The 23,101-nt window shown below is 37.0% G+C and overlaps 1 protein-coding gene across 4 annotated transcripts in view; it reads right to left on the bottom strand.

Annotated features, from left to right (window-relative positions):
- The window catches only part of FXR1 (FMR1 autosomal homolog 1), a 31,517-nt gene that overhangs the window by 8,049 nt on the left and 367 nt on the right, over nt 1-23,101 (bottom strand). For all 4 annotated transcript variants that reach the window (XM_026045465.1, XM_026045463.1, XM_026045464.1 and 1 more), the window contains exons 2-11: nt 14,576-14,628; nt 10,838-10,931; nt 9,560-9,631; nt 7,554-7,702; nt 7,117-7,210; nt 6,056-6,172; nt 5,787-5,957; nt 2,441-2,519; nt 1,295-1,404; nt 183-269 (exon numbers count right to left, since the gene is read on the bottom strand). In XM_026045465.1, coding sequence (XP_025901250.1) covers nt 183-269; nt 1,295-1,404; nt 2,441-2,519; nt 5,787-5,957; nt 6,056-6,172; nt 7,117-7,210; nt 7,554-7,702; nt 9,560-9,631; nt 10,838-10,931; nt 14,576-14,628 — 1,026 coding nt within the window. The remainder of the gene's footprint in view (nt 1-182; nt 270-1,294; nt 1,405-2,440; nt 2,520-5,786; nt 5,958-6,055; nt 6,173-7,116; nt 7,211-7,553; nt 7,703-9,559; nt 9,632-10,837; nt 10,932-14,575; nt 14,629-23,101) is intronic.

The following is a 23,101-nucleotide window of genomic DNA, read 5'->3' as shown; positions in this document are numbered from 1 at the left end:
GAAAGGGCCTATGGGACACCTACCTACACAGGAGGGTTTGGGGCACTGAACTTCAGTACCCAATTTCCAGATGAATGTTTTTACAATCGCAAATTCCACTGCAGTTCTTAGGAACTCCTCTACTTGACTCTAACTTTCCTCTACAAGTTCTTTTTCTCCAAAATACAAAATTTAACACTTACCTTTAAATAAGCAATGTGGTACTCTAAAAGAACTTGGACATTTCCAATGCTTTCTTTAGTACCAACAAATACAAAAGGTACCATTCCCTAGGAAAACAAAAGCACCAAACTGTATTTTCAGAAAGAACATTACCATCAAAACAGCATAATGACAAGTTGGAACAAAAAGTTCAAATTACTTTAAAAAAATGCTGGCTGGATCCCGATCTGCATCAAAGTTGCAATAGAAATAGGCTTATAAATTAGGGTGAGGACAGGACATTTATTGTACGTTAAGGAGCCAAGACGATGTAGCATCCCCAGCAAGCTACTGCWGCAGTCAAGCTAACTTGATGCATATTGTTTATATCTCACATCCAGCACAACCACTACACAGGTTCCCACCTCAGCAGGTGGGAGGCATCAAAACATATCCAGAAAATAGACGCCTAGGGGGTCACTTGTGTCTTATAAGATGATGGTTTTCGACTGAAGTTCATATGCTTAAAATGTGTAAATATTAACAGCATCAATACCATATTACACTTGTACACTTAATAAAATACATTTACACTTAATACACTTAATTACATTTACACTTAATACAAAATTTACAGAAAGATGTCAATCCAAAAAGATGTAAAAATTCATGTCTCTATCTATAGACGAGTTATAGAACCGGCTGTAGAATCACAGATGACCTTTAAGATTGAGTCCAATTGCAGACAAAAAAAATTGTTAAACAATTCACCAACTTGGCTCCATCCCATCAGGCACGTCACAGACACCTAAAATATCTCAGTCAAATTTTTATGCGGGGGTGCCAGAGAATGGCAGTTTAGTGATTTTTGTTAACATGGACATAATCATCCTTGTATGTCAGCCATGGGGGGGGGGGGGCGCTAAAATAAATATACTGCATAGATCAAAATGCCTATTTATGAATTGAAAAATGATGCAAAGACAAAACACTGATTGCATTCCAATGTCCTAAATCACTCTTATTTCACTCATGGCAAAGAAGTTTTCACTTGATAAAAACTTTGCCACGTTGTATTCTTTTAACAAAAAGAAAATGTCACATTAAACAAAATCAAAAATATAGCTACAGGAAGAAAGAATAAAATACTTACATCTTCACGGGGTAGTTTATTTTCATTATCTCCTTCAATTCTCACCCTCACGACTCCAGACTTGTCTACAATCTCCTGAATCACTTTTCCATTTTTTCCAATAACTTTTCCTTCAGAGGGCAAGAAGGGTTAATTTTGAATCAGTGTGAAAAACAACATGTTGTGTGTCTTGATATTTCAGTTAGGTACAACATAATTGCAACAGCAACCTGAGCATGCCCCCACTGTGCTATAAGAAAAAAAACAGGGCAAAGCTTCTAGCATAATCCTCAAAATGTATAAGCAAGTTTGATCAGTTCTACAGTCAACTTTCAAACAAAACTAGACTTGCATTAAAACTACAGAGTTCTGTAGACAGATATGGGAAATTTAAGGATTTTTTTTTTCATTTCATAACGTGATAGCTTCAACTTAAGTCATGAACAAGTTCTACTTCAATGTCATCAGAAAATGTAGCTAAATATTCTTCTGTTTACAGAGTCAACCATAAGCCATAAGAGAATTAGCCAGGATGGTTGTTTTCATTACAAATGTAAATTATGTAATTGCTTTGTGGAAGTGTACAGCTACTCTAGGCCCTTTTTCAGGAAATATGTTTCTAAGCCTAGTGTTGCAATTTCTGCATAGGCATATTCACATTAGCCAGAACACAATACAGAGAAAAAAGAAAAAAAAAARRAAAAAAAAAAGATTTTACACATTATATTTAGCTTCCTCATCCCTATCTTGCTTACAGGCAGGTAATGCAGAGAAGGAAGCTGCCAGACTCAAACAAGCAGGCTAAAAAAAGAGAAAGAGGTAATGAAATAGAAATAGGACCTTATGAGGACTGAACTAGGGGAAGATGTGTTGTTCTCCGGAAGGGCAAACAGAGGTAAACTCTGTCTTTAAGCAGCTTATGAGACAGAACCTATCCTAATAGGCATTTACACATTTGGGAAAACAAGCCTTCTTCAAACTGCAGCAAAGCAATAAATGCCTATTTCTAGATTGAGAATGAGAGTCTTAATATTTAATATACATTTTATACTACTTATAATATTTTATACATATATTTTATGGGATAAAAATTGACATTATCAACAATAATGTATAGCTCTCAGGTTGTCTTCCCGCAGGTTTTCAAGTATTAGCAGTATTACATACCAACAAGATTTCTGGGAACCTGAATAAAATCCTCCACAAATTCCAAGTAGCTTCTAGCCTTTTTCACTGCATCAGCAGTCTGGAAATGAATAAAAAAAGGAGTTTGTGAATTTAATTATGTTAGAAGTAAAATTCTTTCAGCAGCTTCAAGTCATCAAGTTTAGAACTAAAAGAGAGAAATAACCCTGTAAATGCTCAGAAACAAAATTCTGTGGCAAAGCAAAGCATGAGTAATGATTTTTTTTTTCTACATGCTATTTTAAGACATTTGAAAACATCCTCTGCAACTTATCACAAGAAAATCTAGACTTAAACATCCTGCAGATCTATCTTGAAGCAGTTTCTGGTTAGCCTAATTATATTCCTTTCTCCAAAATCAGGACAATATCTAATGTCTATGTGTAAAATAACAAATATCACAAAGATTCTTTACTCAAAAGAAACATACTTGTAAAGTCCTATCAGAATACTAAGTTATTCTAAAGGAAATGCCAGATCATGCAGTTCCTAATTCATCCCACTGCAGATGCTGTGGTAGCATCAGCAGTAAAATTCATTACTGCTCTGTGCTACCAGCAGTGAGCAACACCATCTCTTCAGTAATCTAACGGGTACTAACAGCAAGGATACAAATCTCTATGGTACTTCTGCTTGCGAGAGGGGAAAAAGATGGTTCATTGCAAGGCTGAGAGGAGGGACTTCGTTGTCAGGAAGGGTAAGAGGGGAAAGTGCAAACAAACTAAATCACCCACAGCCATAATGGGGCTTTCACCAAGCACTGCTCAGCCACAGTTCATCAGCACTGTTCTTTTATACTCTTTACACAGCTATCAACCTAGGAAGGAGAAGCCTAGTGGAGATTGGGGTGGGGGACAAGTATGTCGCCACGAAGAACAGCACACAACACATGGTTATTTTAATGTCAAAAATAGCATACTGCACTAAAGAGTCTGTCCTCATCACATACCACCTCCATTTCACAATTGATAMGACAATCATGATATTTTTTTCTTCTAAAGTAATGGTTTCTGGACATGACTCATTTCTRGCATATTTTCCAAGACAGGGCAACATTATTAGCTGGTGGGGAGAACTCCTGCAAATGCTCTTTTATAGCTTTGTTACTAAATGACAAAGTTGTTAATTGAGGCTTCACAGATACTGAAGCAAGAAATAGACAGCCTCAAATTAGAAACGGCAGAACTGTAGACTAAAAAAAAAAAAAAAAGCATCATTGTCTAGTCAGTAGTAATACATCTTTTTGATCACAATTTCTTTAATACAGTAACATCTCAACTCTTTCACTTATCTTTTAGGAAGAGGAAACAAACAAACAGAAGGTCACCCCAGCGTGCTCCTGGCACTTTCAGTCAAACTACGAGGGTTCGAGAAGAACAAAAAAAATTCACAGATCTTGACTCCTGACACAGGCCAAAACATCAGCAAGTGAAATACGGTCAACTAAGGACTGGAGCAGGTAGAGAGAGAGCAGAAAGCTGCTGTAGGAAACGAGGGCTATGCTGCATACAAAGAAGTAACACTAAAACGATGCTAACAGACATTWACACAACGCGAATTTTCACCTTCAATGAACTCTAAGAGACCATAATCAATTTTACAGCTCACAACAGTCTCATAGGTGTGCCTGTTACTTCATTTTTCACAACTCCTTTCAGACAAGCAGGCAGTTAATGGGAAGGATTAAACAAATAGCTGCCAGTAACTGGTTCTCCAACACACCATATGCATGTTTAAACTTGGCCACAAGCTTTCAAAACTTGAGCGCAAATGCAACCTCTGTGACTCATTCTCAGCCCAATAAAACAGTGTATGAAGGCTGTTTGGGCAAAATATCCTCAAGTTCCTCTCAAASAGTACCTCAGAAGATGAAAAAAAATTGTCAATAGGTATCAGCGTTCAGATGGGTAAGCCATCCATTCACAGTTCAAAAGCTTAACTGGAACAGGCTCAATATCCTATTGTGCTTAAACTCGTCAGATTCTTCTTCACAAGTTGGGGGACGTGACTCCATGGGCAGTACTAAGTTGAGAAGGAACTTCTAAGTCCTGTGGCCTAGAAGTGTTGAAGGTTCTAGACAGGAACATAAACCTCATAGATATACTGAGGAGTACAAAACTAAGTACATGAGTGAACCAAGAGTAACTCATCATGAGGACATTAAAGGGTCTTGGTAACAGTTAACCTGAATCCTTTTGCCAATTCCCTCTGCCCAGGAAAGAGGACTTCTGCAAGTAAAGACTCATCTTCTGGGGCTCCACCAAGTTTGCAACGGGAACAAGCTTCTTTCCAGTAAAGGAATTTCAGCTACCAGATCATCTGAAATCAGCTGGTTCTTATCTCCTAATTGTAAAGTTTAGGGAGTGGAAAACAAAACCAAAAGAAAAACCAACCCCCACCATTTTCTGACTGCAAGTTTGTCCTCCTCTCAACTTATAAATTTCATAAGGCTCTTGAATCACAGTGAAAATACAGCTCTCCAGTGCTAAAAGAAATCATAACCCTGACAAGGATACAGAATAACTCAAAAGCAAGGAATCTTGAAACAGTAGATGACTAAGGACTTCTAGAAGTGCTAATACTCAAGATTCAGGTTTTTAGGACCCCTGTTGTATTGGTACTAAGGACTTCTAGAAGTGCTAATACTCAAGATTCAGGTTTTTAGGACCCCTGTTGTATTGGTACCATGGGATAAAACTCCCTCGAGGAATGATCTGACAAAGCCCTAGTGAAAGCGGCATCATTACTCTTTTAGTTCCTGGACAGACCATACTTTTAATGCAAAGCCACATTTTAAGACTCTTGAGAATCTTAAAGCACATCAAATAAAGGTAAGTGCTATCATTAAAGTCACACAAATGTTGGTTTGTAGCAACCCAGGATTATATTGCCAAATCCAGCATTAATTTAACAAAACAAAAGGATGAGAAGTTACATTTCTTAACTTACTTGGCTAGTTCAGAGGATCAAATACCAAACAGAAGAAAAAAGATTTAGAAAGTAAATAGGGTATCAAAGGACAGCAGAAGAACTCTAAAGAAAAACTGTAATCAAGTAAGATCAATCAAGTGTTCCCTTGAGATGTGCAATTAACCTTGAATTCACACATCAGCACATGGATTGCTTAGGACAGAATATGTCTTATGGACACCACCACTGCAATACTGCCTCTAACACCAAGTACACACAGAACAAGTTCTTATGACTCGAGTGTGTATATCGGCACTCAAGAAAACTGCTACTTTCTTTCCTTAGCTATACAAGGTTCTCCCCCTCTCCAGGAAAAAAGTGAAATGCTTGTTAAGGTCATAAAAGTTTTCCCCCTTACCTCTCCGTAGATTCTGAAAGTACCAGTATCTTCTTCAAGTTCAATTGCAGTAACACCTGGAACCTTTCTAGCTTGTTGTATGTTACTGCCATGTGTTCCTATAGCAAGTCCCATTAGATCTTCTCTGACTACAAATTCCTCATGAAATGCTGCAGCAAGCTGCTTTGTGCACTAAAGAGAAGACAAAAATCACATGGCATGAATGTGGATGAATGTTAGGTTCAGCTAGAAGCTCGCTCTCAAGTAACAAATTCCATGTTACAACTTACTTCTAAGTGTTTTGTAGCTTCTTCATTCCTTGACATAAGCATAAGCTTGGTACGAATGCTGCGCAAATGCATGTCACTCAGTATATTCACTCTCTTCACTGTTGCTTCACTGGCAGACTACAAGACAAAAAGGATTTGAAGTTTCATTTTTAAGATCATCCATACCAAAAAGACAAAACCAGGAACTTATTTCTGTTTACCGTTTAGTTTAGATGATCATCTAAATTTTGGAAAATCATCAGCATCTTTTACACAAATTTTATTTCTGCTACTAGATCTACACTCTACCTCTCTCCCCATGATGTTCCTAAGACAAACGGAGCTATCCATTTACCATTGCATGTGTCGTTCACTGCATCTGTGGGGGAGCTAAAGAAACAAGCACGGAAAATCCAAGTCTGGAAAGTCAGACTCAAGTGGACAATTTAACATTTGGGAAAATGAATTGAAGATAAACTGGAGAAAGTCTATACAATCAGAAAAATAGCCACAGAGGAACCTAAGTGAACAACAAGCTATCCATTCCTGGGCTTGGTGACGTCATCTTACCTTTGAAAAGGACAACCAAGCTACTTTTGCAAAAACCTTCCCGAGTCCCTCTGACACCCAGCTAGTTCCCTCCTCCTTGTTCAGGCTCTCATCCCCTGTCACCCACGCTGTCTACCTGCCAGTTCAAATCTAGGTTAACATGAGTGAACTGAGGTAGATCTGATAGGGAAACCCAGCCACAGGTTGAAGGGCACAGAGGCAATTCATTGCTCCAGAGAACTCCAGTTTGAGCAACCTGCTGCACTCTGAACTGCATTGTTATGAAAAGGAAATACTATTAATAGRGAGACTGCAAGTTGCTCCTAGATTTAGGCTGTATGCATATTTACAGCCCTTTCAAAAGGAATACCATGGAAAATGCATTTTGGACATCAACTTATATTAAAATCTCTCAAMATTTAAATAGCTTGGCAAGTTACAAGACTTTCCATACAAAAGTAAAGACAGCTGTATACATCCCCAGAAGAGCATATTGAAAATTCATGCAAAATTTATAGTGATAAATTACTTACCAGTATTACTAGTTGCCCAGTTTCAGCATGATAAAAAATTCGACACGCTCCTACAGCTTTCTTGAAATCTTTATGTGCATTTTCATTAGCACATCTGAAAAGATATACAGTTAAGTGCTATTTCAGCAAGCTGCATCAATACAGACCATGCAGCAGCAGCAGCAGCATGAGAACCAAGCACATGTCAGTACTTCACAGCAAAGAATGTTCAGAATTTGCAATTTCCTCATCCCCTCACATGGGCATAATTTAATTTGTGGTTAATAGCAGTTACTAAAACAAATTACTGCTTCAGCATTTCATAGTACTGCTGCTCAGGTTATTTATGGTTATAAGATACTTGAAAGAATATTCCTGAAAAAACATGGGGTAAACATGTCGTAAATGCTGCTAATGAAATGAGGAACAGCTGTACTGAAGAGTGCAGAGATACTCACGCATCTCTCAGATCTTCAGGAACATCCACGGTGCACTTAAAAAAGGTGTTCTTTTTGACAGTTTTATTTTGATTCACAGGTCGGAGTCGTTCATAAGTGACAATTTCATTGTAAGTGGCATCACAAGCAGCATATTCAATGACATAGAACTGTGGAAGAAATTATTTGTTTGTAATTAAATTGATAACTCCAGTTAAGAATGACAAAGACACCCTAACATTACCACCAATAAAACCAGTACAACATCTTTCTGCTGCACACTATCCCAATTTAAGGAGCACAAAACCTACCAATAATCGCCTCCTATTCCTCCTTCTTAACCTAGGTAGACAGAAGCTTCTGTGCAAAGAATCCGAGGTCTGGCTAGGCAGACAGCTTCCTCACACAGCTGCTTTCGCGCCTCCTTTCTACCTGTGCACAAGTTAGAAGTGCAGCGCTACCTCCTCCTCTTCTCCCCCTCCCAAGAGAAATCTGCTCTTATTAAAGCCAAAATTTACTCAACTATCAGGAAACAGTAAATCACTAAAGTCATGACATACTTTTCCACATACTATTTCCCAGTTTTAAGTTTGGGTTATTATTTCCCTAGTCGTATAAGGCTGCTCTGAAGCATGCAGAAAGACAAGTAGATGTAATGGAAAAATAAATGACAGACAACTGAAGTCAGAAGAGCAGTTACCATATGCTTTTAAATTCTGGTCATCAGATCAAAGCAAATTATCAGAAACATGATTCATCAATTTCCYATTTACTGGGTACCAAACAAAAACACAAGGAATTTAAAATAAAACCATATTAAAAACTGACAAATCAAAGCTGATTTTTTTTCAAGCATCATAGTAGAACAAATTTGATAATAAGRTTCCAGCCATCTGAAGATGAAAACTCATGTTCCCTATCGAAAATACCAGAGAACAAGGAATTTAATAAATGCTAATTTAAATACATGATTTAGAACATTTTTCTTGCTACTTTTTAATAGTACTAAAGCAAAATCACACAAACTAAGAATATTATTTTGAGCAATCTAGGAAACAGTTTCCAATCAAATATAACAGCAAGGTAATAAGTAATAAAATTCTAGACTCGGGGTAATGCAAGAGAAGTTCAGCACCAACTACACAATTCAATCACTTATATCAGTATGTGTAAGTACTCTTCATTTAACATTCTCTTCTCTCACAAGGGCCAAACCAAAACCTTTCTTTGATTACTGTTTAAATTATATTTAGACCACCATCTCGCTTTATGGAGTTCAGCAGCACTTTTTCTTGACAGCTGTTAAAAATACTATCAGAAMCTAGACAAAATAATTTTAGTCTCAGTTGTGTTTCCTTTGGTTTTAGGAATTCAGCACCATAAAAGTAACAAAAAGGTATTACCCTTCCTATGAAGRAGCTGAATTCTCTCAACAATTTAAGGTCTTACACATCATGTCAGGTACACAGACACAGATGCACGCACATAACTGTTTGAATCTGTACATTGTTTTGCATATGCAACTGCAATACCCAACAGTAAAACCAAACTCCACATATATAAAACACAAACATCCAAAGCCAGTCTCCTAACTATAATTTAGTGAGAATAAAATAAAATAAAAATAATGTAAAGACATTACCCAACCAGATAGCTTGCTTAAATATCAGAATTAAATCTGGAGCTTTAAACTCTGGATTTAACCACAGCGTGCCACTTTTCTAACTTAGTAGCACTAAGTTCAATTCACCAAGGAGGTTTGTTAGAAGTCATGCTATGATGCACAGTCCTCCAATCAATTAAGCTGCTAATAACGGAAGCARCTTGCTCAGTTACAAAAACACAACCCTCAGTTGTATAATGCAGCAAAGGTCATTCCAGAATGATTTCAACTTAATAGTTCAGCGTTGTCATGCTTCTGTGTAGGCTGTACTTCACTCAAAATTCTTCCATCACAAGAACCTTCCATGTTTGGCATATTTCATAWGTTTTTAATGCACAAAAACAGCAAGGTTTAAATAATTTACCTCTCCTTTCATCATTCGAACTTTTGCCAGCCACCAGCCACAAGGTTCTTGGTCATTTGCTCTAGAATAAACCTGAGTGGAAAAAACAATAAAATACATTTAAAATACATGCATGTATAATTCCATTGCCTGGATGAATAGAAAGGGAAGATGGCATCAATTTCTTTTCAAATTTTCAAAAACCAAAACTCTACAAGGCCAAACCATTTTTGTATAAAATGACAGCTATCCACATAGATTTTCAGTATTTTTGCCCAACAGTGTTTATGTAATTTCCACCGTTTTATTGACAACACATTATGTATTTCAAGCAATACAACAACAGTGCCAATTTCTCAGTAATGCAAATATCGTCTTAACACACTACACTTGTGCATAGAAGGAAGTCTACAATTCAAGTTGCTATTTGTCTTTGGCTTGCTTAATGTGCCTAGAAATACTGAAATAAACCAAGTTGTCATATGATTGATTGCATCTTCCCTATTTAAAGAAATCCCCACAAARCTAATGCAAGGTCAGATACAGAAGCAAATCTTTGAAAATTTTCAGTTTTTCCTTAATTTTATCAAGTTTCATTCACTCCTTATACATTCCTACAGTTAGTTGCCTGTAAGCTATCATAGTTTCTTATACTACTGGCTTAAAACTAATAGCGGTATCTTAAAGGAAATTTATGCATTTTAAGGGTAAGTCAAAACCAGAAAGTTACTGTTTGGGGTTTATTAAAGATACTATAATAAGTTGTGGCAGAATAGTTACCTCTATTTCACTATCTCAAGCAAAATTTCTAATTAACTCCCCCCTTCTCTGTAAAATGTTAATTCATAAAATTTCCTAATAGATGTTTTCCTATTGAATATTTAATCAGAGTTAAAAATTGAGTTATGAGAACTTAAATACATCAGAACATTTCTGACAGTTGCAATCCAGATCAAAAGTGGAAAATTCCATAACTTGTTTGAATTCTGAAAAGTTTTAAGCTGTTTTAAAAAGTTCCATTACTAATTTTCTATGAAGAACACAAAAAGGCCCATTGAAAGCAAAAGCTGTCATCTTTCAAAATACTAGCAGAAAACTAACACATTTTTATTTTGTTACTGACATCAGCTTTCAACATCAATTCTCAATATGAGCCATTGGCTTCATAAACTCACCACTCAACACATTTTAAAACTTTAAGATTTACCTCGAACCCTTACAATAAGGTATCTACAAACATCACCACTGCCCTGAATGGATGGTCAGTTCTGCAACAGGTCAGCATGTGAATAAACTCACCTCCACTTCATCTCCTTCACCGATTTCCTTCTTGATATCAGGTGGTGGTGGTAATCTGACTTCATTAAAGGGTACCTGGCGCTCTGGCTGCCAACTGAAAGGTGAACAGACATTATACRTTATCCCACGAGTTTACTTAGGTCTTAGGAAAAGAATTGGAGGAAGGGGGCAACAATAATTTTTCTTCTTGCTTTCCTATAGAATCTTATTTTTAAGAACTTTGAGTTTGGTTCTATCTAACTCTTCCCATATCAAGTCTATTTCTTCACTGCTGGAAAATAAACCTTATCAAGTAAAGGAACAGAAAATCTTATCTAGATAAAAATAACATCGGGAAAAGTATTTAATGGCAGTTTTTTTTTTTAATAACTTCAAAACATTAAAACTGCCTGTGTTCTTCTCAAGTGCTTTCATAACCTCTAGTGAGAAGGCTCTTACATGATACTCTTGAAAGAATTTCCAACTGCTCAAGTCAAAGTCTTCACAGAGATGTAACACTATCTTTGCAGTCCAGCCATGAAGCTCAATCATTCATTCAACACCTGCCTAACATTTCACCTGCTTTTCACAGCAGGTCTTTTAAGTATTCCAGGAAAATCTGATTCCAAACCTTAACAGAAGTCTGTATTTCTGTCTACAAGCTTTTACCGTTCCTCAGTAACCGTCTGGAAAACAAACTCAGAGGAAGCAGTGGGAAAGTCTGTAACAAGCACAAACAGCAGTTCTGCTCCTTTGTACAAGATGAATAAACAAACTCGTAAGTTTCATCTGAAATGACAGTTTACAGCTCCTGCGCTCAACTCAATCAAGATGCGAGGTATCATCTATATGGTTTTGCTTCAGTCATTGTCGTAACATTTTATTTCTAACTATAGCGGAATGTCAAAAAAACAATAAAATCAACAAAAAAAACAAGATTATGAATAACTTTTGCTGAAGTTGGATGCTATTCCAGTCATAAAGCATTATTTAAATCTCTTTCTATTCATGAAATATGGCAGAAAGTACTAAGAGTAACTTGCAATTCATTTCCTTTTGTTGTAACTACAATGGTCACTAAACTCACTGTTACCACATTCACGATGTAACGACAAGTCGCAAGAGTTTAGGACAAAATAAAGTCCCTAATGGTAGAATACACAAAAGTTGAGTTTTGAATCTGTGCAAGTAATAATCACTGCTGAACACCGGGATGCAAACAAACCGCTCCAGCTCGGCTGAGGTGATGACTTCTCATGAGAATTTCAACTGTGACTTGTTGAACAATCTGGCAAATGGCAGCTTAAATAAAACTTCCCAATTATATGTTGCCTATAAAGAAACACTGTGATTTCAAGAACATTCATCTGCAGCAAAATCTGCTTGAAATTGCTGTAAGCCATTACTTCTAGATCTAATCATGGTGAAGAATCATGCAAAGGAAGTCCATTTATGAAAAGCAGAAGGACCAATAGAGACTTGATGCTATCATCTACACAATGATTAAGGACTTAATTTTCAGCACAAGAAGTATGGAGGTCCTGATGGCAAAGAGTTCAAAAAGGAAAGAACTCATTAATGAAATATCAAACAAAGGTACTCCTGACTGACTACAAATTATATACGGAGATCAGATAGGGCTAATGCCCAATAAGTAAAAAGATCATCCCAAGTATTAGCACAAATAATAAGAAACCACATCCAAGCAAAAATAAGTTTTTCTTCCAGTGTGGCCATTTGAAATTCCCATAGTCCTGTGAAGCTGTGCCTCTATGCACAATATTCAGTAATACACAGCAATGAAAGTTTCCAGTTCTTCCTGGGCCTCATGTATTCATTCTCCAACTATTTAATTCCAAAAACATTGCTCACAAAAATGAAGTCTATCTGCCAACCAACTAGTAACTGTCAGGGCCACAAGGCTGTATCATTAGCAGTCTCTGTTAGCACACATATTGTGGGAACCTTACAATAACTGTAGGTGAAGATTATGTAACAACAACAGAAATGCAAACTGACTATTCAGGCAGCCACAAGCACCTCAGGCTTGTTTACCTCACTAGAGCTGATCACTGTTGATACACTTGGGACATTACACTATGGCTAATGTTCATTCTATTAAAGCCCTTATGAATTTAACTGAGAAAAATAGTAATTTATCAGATTTACATCACAGAAGTTGGCTAGAATGGTATATATTTCCTGGAAAATACTACCTTTGTTAAAAAAGAAACATTCGACACCAATGCAGTAACCCAACCTATTTACAATATGGCTGCTGCCACCAAACATTTTATAAAATACATCAGTGACACAGATACTAAGCCGCAGAAAGGTTTGCCAAGAGTTAGACCCTCCTGTGAAACAGAGGCACTTCTGGTTTAAGTTTCTGGCACAAGTTTACTTGGACTGTAATGTAAAAATATATGCTTTGCAGGCAAAAAGCCTCTAGCATAAAGAATAGGAACATGGACACAGAATGTTAAAACGTCAGAGATGTTTTCAGGCGGAGAACAGGATGCAAGACCCCAATGGGCTTTCTGGATGTTCTAGGGGAAGTTCTGCCCATTTGTTTGAGAATACAAAAATGCAAGAGGCAGAAATAACTTCCACAGTCACCTGTTGGGGCAAATCAAGGTTGCCATTTAAGTTTCTAATCATTTTTCACAAAAGAAAATACAACCTAGAAAGAAACAAAGACTGGATTTTACAGGGCTATGCCTAGGATTATTCCTTTTTTTTTTTTTTATTTTATTTTTTTTAACACGTATACACAGGCATGCATACCCACATATATACCCTGGGATTGTTTATACGTATACACACACACACACACCAGCATTAGGATGATCTTTACCCATCATTTTTCCTTGGAGAAAGATTGAGACTAATCTAATGGCTGTTAGCAGACTCTAGCAACTATTCTCACATCAAAAGTTGACATGATTTTGGGATCTCCACACACGAAGCAAAAGGGAAACAGGAAAGAACGTGGATCCCAGAGTATCTTCAGTTACCCTTAGAAACTCTCAAGCTTTCCATGGTGTTATCAGTTTGAATAGAGCARTACTTCCAAAAGTAAGTATTTATTTCTATTCCACCTTCTGTTGGTGAATCTTAAAACTTGTCACCACAGGGCTCTAGTATCACTGCTGTGCCAATGTACTAACTAACTATACTAAATTTAGAAGRCCAAATGTACAATAGTTCCTTTAAGGGTTACACATCCCACAAATTAGCACTCAGAAATTAACACTCAGAAATAATCTTTCGGAAAACTGAACAGGATTATTAGGATATTTTAAGATATCAAACAAAAATCACTCATGGTCATGATACTTTCTCTTTGGCTGGACTCTGAACAGCATTCTCCAAATTAGATAAATAAAAATTGCTTAAAGTACTTTTCGTCATTTTCATTCTTCTTTGCTTCAGGGCCAAATAAGAACGTGAGGTATTTGCAATTATTCAGAAAAACAAAAAACAACCAACCAAAAAGACACACATACAAACAAAGCTTGGCTGTCAAATTTAGTGGGGGCAGTACTAAAGATATCAAACAAAAATATAAGTGACTATCAACAGCAGTAACTAATACATCAATTTCTGATATAACAGCCATTCATGAAAGCAGTTTCTGGAGAGGGTGAATACAACAGCAAGTCTGTATTTCTAAAACTATTTTAATAAAAACCACTTCCACTTAAGGTCAAAACGTGAGAGATACACAAACGATCAATTCTTCTATAAAAGACTTACTTGTTTTCAAATACAACTGTGAGTGAATCCTCATGAACATCTTTGATGAATCCCTAAAACAGAAACATTGTTAGATGACTGCATGCAAAATAATAAAAATATAAACAAAACATGACAGGAACTGCAGTTTAACCTGAAAACAAACAGTACTCAGATTGTCACTCCAACTTCCAATAATTTCAATTTCCAAAGCACAACCACCCTGCCTGTGTTAAGGCTGCTAATATTTTAGAGATGGTCATTCTAAGAAACGCATGTGAACTGCTTCACATTACTAGACAAACTGGACTTCACCACATTTATAACTGAAAACTGACCTTTGGAGTTGTTTTATTCACAGACATACACAACTGTTTTATGGGAATGAGAGATACAGGCCCAGGACGGTTAGCTTAATGCAAAACAATATTAAGTAGCATCTTAGAGATGCTCTCCTCAAATACAAACTGAACCCCAAACCCCCAAACTCCCCTTCAGAATGCTCTAACAGTTTGCTGTTGGACAAAAGCTGGCAGTATGGTCCCCTAGACCAATCTGCACAGTGATATCACCTTCCATGTTTCAAAAAGGAGAGGACAATATGGCAAATGACCTGCAGGACCTCAGAGGAAGACAAAAGAACCTAAAATATCCTCCCCACTCCTGTCGTCATTAACTATGATTTTGCCAGAAACAAAAGTAGAAAAAAATTCCCCTTCATTCTTTGGAAAAAACAATGGACTTCTATAAGCAGGCAGTGATTACATCAAAATCCTAAGAATACACAATCTAACATATATATCCGTATTTAAACATCTATGCAGAAACAAAATTTTTGCACTTCTTGTTCAGGAACGGAGATCCAATGCAAAAAAAAAAAAAAACCCAAAACAAAAACCACCCACTCCCCCCAAAAAACACAAACAGAAGAACAAAAAACAAACCAAAGAAATACAAAAAAACACCACCACAGCATACAAAGGAACAACAGAAATTGCACTAACTACTTCTGTAGTCTGGTTCAAGGCTAGAAAAGTATTGGCTCAAGGAGAGCATATCAAGAAGGACACTAGTTTTAAAGGAGTATGATCTACAGCTGCACTAACAGAAGTTCCAGGAAATGCACTGTATAGATGATATCCCATGAATTAACTGGCAACTGCACCCCAAGAGCACAGAGCACAGCAGCTGTGCACACAGCTGACACTGCACAAATGGTAGCCTCACAAACAGAAATACTTATAAAATAAGATTAAAAAAATAAGAAGTACAGATTACATGGCATCCAGGAATTTTTCAATTCRAATCATGTATAATGCTCTATATTTAATGTTGATGAACTTGGGATCAYAAAAGTACAAATAATGCATTAAATAATATCATATGATTACTTAATTATGTTATTTTGAAACCCAAAAAGGGTCTGCTCAACGCCTAATTGTAGAAACTCGAAGTTATATCATGAAGGATAAACACAAAAATCTAAAGTTTAATTCTTCTTAACAATGAACTTCCTCCTTAGCCCTAGGAAAGAAAAAAACAAAAACAAAAACAAACAAAACAAACAAACAAAAAAAACCACCACACCACTTCCAAAGGGAGCAGCGCAGCAGTCTTTACCATACAGTCTATAAGGTTCATTTGTACTACAACCTGAAGTAACCACTATCCTCATGAAGCCTGCCCCAAAATACTGCCAGAATTTATGCCTGTCAAAAGGAGCAGCTTATTTCTTTCCTAGTTACAGTCCTGACCTTTACCTTCAAAGTTATCAGACATCACTTGAAACTCCAATATAAAAACAGCGTTAACAGATGTCAAAACAAATTTGGCTGACATTTAGAAGAAACAATAACACCATTGGTTTTCCAAAAAAAAAAAAATTGTCAGTTTTCCCTAAGTATTTTTAAATTTAGGGACTTGCACTTTCTGCATCACAAAAAAGATTCTCCATATGAAGAATGTCAAGTGGCACTCACGTCAAATTTTAATCACATTTAGACCATTTGGTGGCTACAATGGGGCTTCAAGTGACTTGATGTTTCTAGGTAGTCGCACAACCCCAAACAAAGTAACAATTAAAAAAAAAAAGCTCTCACAAAAAAAGTAAAACATTTGCATTTTTGAAAATAATGCAAAAATCTAGTGCCTCTAKCTATTATTAGCACATGAATAACATAATACATCATACGAAACTCTCCAGAAAGTTTCTAAAATAGTTTTATTTGAGGGAAAAAGAGATACATTATTCTATGCTTTATAGTCTAACTTCTTGCCTTGTAAATTTTGTACGATACTGAGCACTCACCTTTGGCTATTTGTAGTTTGAATGAATGTATGAACCTTTAAATAGCTTTTCTGCTACTCAGTCATATCACAGATATAGCTGGATTAGTCAACAGTGACTGAAATACAGAAGGCAATAACTACAGCAAGAGCTCCATTTGTGGGGTTAAATGCACTCTTCAGTGTGCAGATTTGCAGTTTGTTCAGAATACTAGTTTTCCAGAGTGCATCTCGCATTTGACAGGATGCAGATTTTTCTTCTGGGTATCACAATCACCCAAAGATCTGCCTTAAGAATCTACATAATTTACATGGATCTATGGTTTAAGACAACCGGGAAACTGCAGCTCATCAACTGCCAATTTAAATGAGACCTCTGAATATTATATATATATTTTTAAAGTGTTTATTCTAGGAAAAAAAAGATGAAATCAATTTGGACTTAAAGCATTTGTGAGCACTTCATTGCTGTTGATTCCCTTACACGAGTCTGTAGCAGATATGATCRTAAGTGACCCTGCACAGCAGCCTTCAGTTCAAAAGGAGGAGCTTCAGGACATGTCTTAGGTTGCAGGTCAACAAGTTTTCACGAACACGGACACCAAAACACAAATTCTAATCACCTACTCCTACTCTTGTTAAGCCTGTGCAACAAATCAGATGAGGAAACGCATACAAGTTAACACCAACTTTTAGAAGAGGTAAGGGACACTAGGTCATTTTAATCTGGAATGTTTTTGTGTCAAAGCTTGCTTGAAGCGTACATCAAGTTTGCAGGATGGAAATGAATCTTCAGTTTCTCCATTTTCTTTTATTATTTATCTAATGATATTATTTATCTAATATTTTAAAGATCCGATTACAGATCGGGACATAGCTACACAATCCTGAAAAAAGAAATAAAAATATGATTCCTCCTGCCTTCTGTCTCCTGCCAGAAACATTTGATCTGGAAAATACTAGGTAATTTTCATACAGGCAGCAAGAAAAGCCTATGTCAGGAAGAGATTTACTGCAATCTTACAGTAATTTAACAATTAGAGACAATTAAAAAACGTTCACAGCTTTGCCCTGAACCTAAGAAAATAGATATTACTAAGTTTACAGGGCTTTTTTGGGAACAACCTGATGAACGTATAAAACCACAAAGGACTAAGRTTTATATTTTTAACTCTGCATTTCAAAAGAGTACTTTATCAACAAGGTGGCCTATATAAATATATTTGTACTAGTTATATCTGATGCTACGACAAAAACATTTGCTAGGAAATTAAGTGCACCTTCTTGGTTTTCGCTGAGAAATGAGCAAGGTAGCTCATTTCTCAAGTTCTGTTTCACAAGAATGACTAGAGATGGACAACGCCAATATTCAAGTTTGAGTTCTTCGCATGTTCCTTACACATCTCATTCCAAACACAGGTCACACAGCAGAATAAGTCACTAACACTTCATCAGTAAATATACTGGAATCATAAACAGCAATTCTGTTTATGTAGTAATCTGTAATATCAAGCAAATTTACATGTAACAAACCTAAAAGCCTTTTACACCATATATGAAACTGCAGAAGACAGGAAGGGAAAGACATGCGACCTCACCRTGCCAGCCCTCTGATTAGGCCTGTCCAGACCCTAGTGTCAGTCACTCAGATTACACTGCAAGCTGCTTCTCTTCAAAGTCCATGTATGCCCTGCTTGCTGCACCCCCGCTCATGATACATACAGGACACTATACTGTACTAGAGGCTATTAATGTCATGCTGGCTCTCGGGGCACTTTCACACAGACCTGTGTCCGACACTRACTTGGCAGAACCCAAGCTCCCACCACAAGACACTAGGTAAAACAGCTAGGGCTCTAGCCTAGGTTTGTGAGCAGAGATCTGCCAAGCTCAATAAAAGGCCATGTTGTGACAGGTAAAGGAGGAAACTACAAAAGGATCATCTACACCAAMAGCAGAGACTTCCTCATCTCATAACAAAGGAACTGCCTAACACAATCCAGGCCATCTCTCACACATAGATAGTTTCCTTTTCACTTCGGTTTTGCTTATGGATTTAGGATTAGGATCTGCTGGCAATATAAATGAATAAATGAAGATTTACAGAAAGACCCCTTAGAGGGAACTGGCAGACAAATGCTAGGCAAAACACTAAAATCTGTATAGCAGACAGAAACAATCTTAAGTTCTCTCTTTATCTTGTCTTAACTGTATCTCAGTCACAAGGTAGACAGCCCAAACTGAGATGCYGTTAGTTTAGCTGCAAGTTGTCCCTCCAAAGATAGCAACCGCATTGACTTTTGAGTCACATACACCTTACTGCTGAGCAAATTTCAGATACTAAATGCTTTGGCATCTAGTACCACAGAGGGTTTCTGAATCAGTGACATAAAGGTCAAGAAGCCTATATCCAATTACCAGCCCTTTAAGAACCAAGAGCTGTTGGTATCTGAAGCTAACTTACACAAGCATTTCTGTAGCACTGAAGTCCCACTTARTTATTACAAGGGGACATATCTCCATATCTGTTTCCACTCAGAAATAAAAGTAACTGCAAAAAAAGTTGCAAACAAAGTCATAGGATCAAAAAAATGTAGTTTAAAAAATGAATATTACTTCTCGTTAGAAATGTTTAGTTGCATCTGCTTACACAATAAAACAGATGTGCCTGCAGCGAAGTACAATCATTAAAATAAAAATCATGTAAGAAAATTGAAGAACGATCATTTTTAACAACTTTAATTWAACTTATGACAGATAATTACAATTGTGAAAGGAAAGAAGCAAAAAATTCAAGAGTCTTCAGTAAGAGTTATACAAAAACTTCAGCTCTGAATCTCCTGGTTTAGGCTTATTTATAAAGCACTAAAATGATTCAAATTGTTTGTAGTGCTTTCTTTATATGCAGAAGATTCCCAAGCGCAAAACTTCAGAAAGATTTTCTCTACAGACTGATCCTAAAAGGGTCAGGCAATGGTTCTTCAACAGCAATAATGACTACAAACACTTCATGCAGCAGTCTACACAAGTTCCAAGAGATCAGCAAAAACTTTGAAAGGCCTGAAGTTTCCCAGCCCTTGAGTCTTGATTTAATAAAGGCTGACCATGACAAGATCTCTTAAAAAGGAAGTCATTCCATTCACCAAACTATTTTTTTTTTATCAATACCTAAGAGTTTTCCTCACRCAGGTTATCATGTTTTTATATTCTACATGCAAAGTGCTGTGTACTTCTCTTTCACCTTTTGTTTTTTTTTTCTTTTAGGAATACATCGGCTATTTTCTACCTTAAGGCGCATTTCAAATCCTGATAACAAAACCACCAGGTCTCTCAAAGAAAGAAGGGATCAAAAAGGAAACACTTTAGAACCTGTAAACTGAAGGTCAAGAATTCAATTCTAATCCCCATTTTTATCATGTACTTCATCTTCTAAATTCTCTAAGCAGCTACCACTCTAGAACAAGGGAACACAACACACTGGAGAGTGAGCTTTCACATGCAAATCCCCATAATGAAGAATTTAAATGGAAAACTTTATAGTTTAGATGCCATGGAAGGATTCCCTGCAGGGTAAGTTATCTGATATTCAATGTATCTACCTTGGTGTCATTTTACTGTAAACTCCAATCTGCAAGCCAATCCATGTGAGCAAACATACTGCACCTGAAAACATTGCAGTCAGCTCAGGATGAGGCTGCATTTCATGCTCCTAGGCATATTCTCACAGAAATCCAGATGCATTTGGCCATTTTTCACCCAAGAAGTCTTTCCCATCTGTTAAGGGTCCCAGTCTCATCACCTTCCCAGCCAGCTCTTTGCACCCAGTAAGTCTCTCATATCCCAAAGGCAAGAACTAACCTGCAGCGCTTTCCTCAGCTATTAGAAAGCATCAACCATTCATCTTGCCAAGTGTCTAATACATCTCTAATACGAGGGATCCCCAAGCAGCAGGGCTCATCAGCCTCTTCTCCCTGTTCTGCAACACAAATCTGACCTTCTTCACGAGATCAGAACCACTTTGTGCCCTATCCCTGTTACTCAATTTCTAAAAACCACAGATGCTCAGTACAAAGAGCTGCAGGGGCTGGCTAAATGCAGCCTCCCCACACAGACCTGTTCTGCAGATTATATTGTTATTTTCAAACGCCACATAACAYTGGTTTGGAGATACATAACTAAATATAGTTCATGTCTCTTCAGACACAAGACAAACCACCATGAAATTCAGGCCTTATTGTCTGTGGATTTATGCAATGTGAAAAATATTGAAACTTTGAGTGTTTTAAAGACCATCATTTACTTTTTAATTTATAATAAACATAACATTTGTACATGATAGATTCCAAGTTAAAATTGAATTTTCTTGAAGATCAATGAACAAAGAAACAGAAAAACCTACAAAGGACATCACAAGTTTCCTCTAGTAACTTTCAAGAGGTGCTAATCCAACAGGTTTCATCACAACATCCATTCTACAACTAGTTGTGGACCTTATTATAAACCCATTGAAAAATCTGCCATGGAACTGTTTATATAACGCTTCTGGGTTTTACCTTGGCATAGCAGGAAGCTTCTCATCTTTAACATGAGGTACGGCAAGTTAAGGAATCTCAAGTTAAAACCTCAAACTCAGTGAGGTTTCACTTTTGTTGAAAACCTCAAATTCCATCCGTCTTTTAAATTGCACTTTTCCCTTCAAAAAAAGTAATTTTGCCACATTCTATACAATACGAGAGGAGGTGATTCACATCTAATCCTCATTCCTACAAATGATGATATCACTTTCAATGTCCCCCCCCAAAAAAATACTTAACCAGAAAGGGCTTCCTCCACTGCTCCCCAAGTTTAGCATAAAATTGCTGTAACTTGCTTAGTTCCAAATCCTGCCCATAACCTCAAGAGCAGGACTCACAAGATGGAGCCATTGACATATATTTGATTGCATTTAACTAGCAAAAAGAATCTTTTGAAATAATGTTTTATTTATACAGTTTGGGGGGGGAGTGGCAGTGCTAACAGTGAGATGGATATTTCATTATTTTGGGTCCAAATATTCTAACCTTCCAGCCACTGGAACAAATACCCATTTTATATGAGAGCCACTAAGGTCATTTCTGATTTTAAAATGCACTTTTGTTAACCAACATTCAGTGCTGAACACGTGATGGTGTTAATCCAACCTGACAATTCTCAGTAATTTAGAAGAGGGCATTATCACTGCAGATTTTAAATCAAGCTTATTATAACCAATTCCATGCACAGAGATCCTTTCAACCAAAGAATTCAGCATACCTTCTAATGCTCCCATTAGTCATGCATTCCTTTTAAGCAGAAGAAACAACTAATCCAGTTTATAAAGTTGCCGAGCACCACAAGCTGGAAAAGTTAAATATCTCTGAATTCTGGACTTACTAGTGGACAGAAGGATTTAAAAGAAAAAAAAAAATCTTTTGTGTTTATTTGGTTTTAAACACAAATGACTCTGAGGTATGTTTTCATGGAAGCATTAAAAATTTCACTGAAAATGTATTTATGAAATTTAAATTGATTTTGGTAAAAATCTAATAAACGCACATGGCAAGTGGACATAGTTTAACCCCACTGCATTCTTTCCCCCTAGGAGTTTCTCCTATTTCACTCTTTTAATAGACTGGCAGTTAAAAGAGGAGGGAGGGGAATGAAAGAAAGGAAAAAAAAAAACCCACCCAGTACAGATCAGCTGGTCCTTTTAGCACCAACTGTCTTTAGATTCCCTATAATCTCCACGCAAATTCCAAGACAAATGCACAGCTGGAAGAATGAAAAAATTTGGGGGAGGGCGCCAGCACCACCCCGCCCCCTGCAAGCCGGGTGTGCAGTGTCACCCTGTGTATGTGGCCGAGCACGGTGGCTTAGGAGAATCCCGAGATTAACGGCAGGCCGAGCAGCACTAGCCAGAGCGCTCACAATGCGGGCTGCAACCGGCCCTCCTGGAAGGAGGGCACGAGGCTCTTGCCATAAAAAGAGCTGGGATTCTTAAACATCTGAAGCCCAGCTTAAGGGGAAATGACTGACGGGCGACAGCTGAGGGTATTTTGCATTGATCCTGTAATATCCTAGCATTCCAGGCAGGGTGATGGTGCAGGAAGCTTTCGGGTGACACAAATAAGCTCGGAGTCTTTAAAGAATTATTGAAAAAAATATATATTATTTTTCAACTAAATTCACCGCATCCAACCCCAATCGCCCTCAGTTTTTCAAAAAAAAAAAAAAAAAAAAAAG

The sequence above is a fragment of the Nothoprocta perdicaria genome, unplaced genomic scaffold, assembly GCF_003342845.1.
Source record: "Nothoprocta perdicaria isolate Ctin4 unplaced genomic scaffold, notPer1 scaffold_4, whole genome shotgun sequence".
NCBI classification, from domain to species: Eukaryota; Metazoa; Chordata; class Aves; order Tinamiformes; family Tinamidae; genus Nothoprocta; species Nothoprocta perdicaria.
This window is presented reverse-complemented; position numbering and strand designations above follow the sequence as displayed.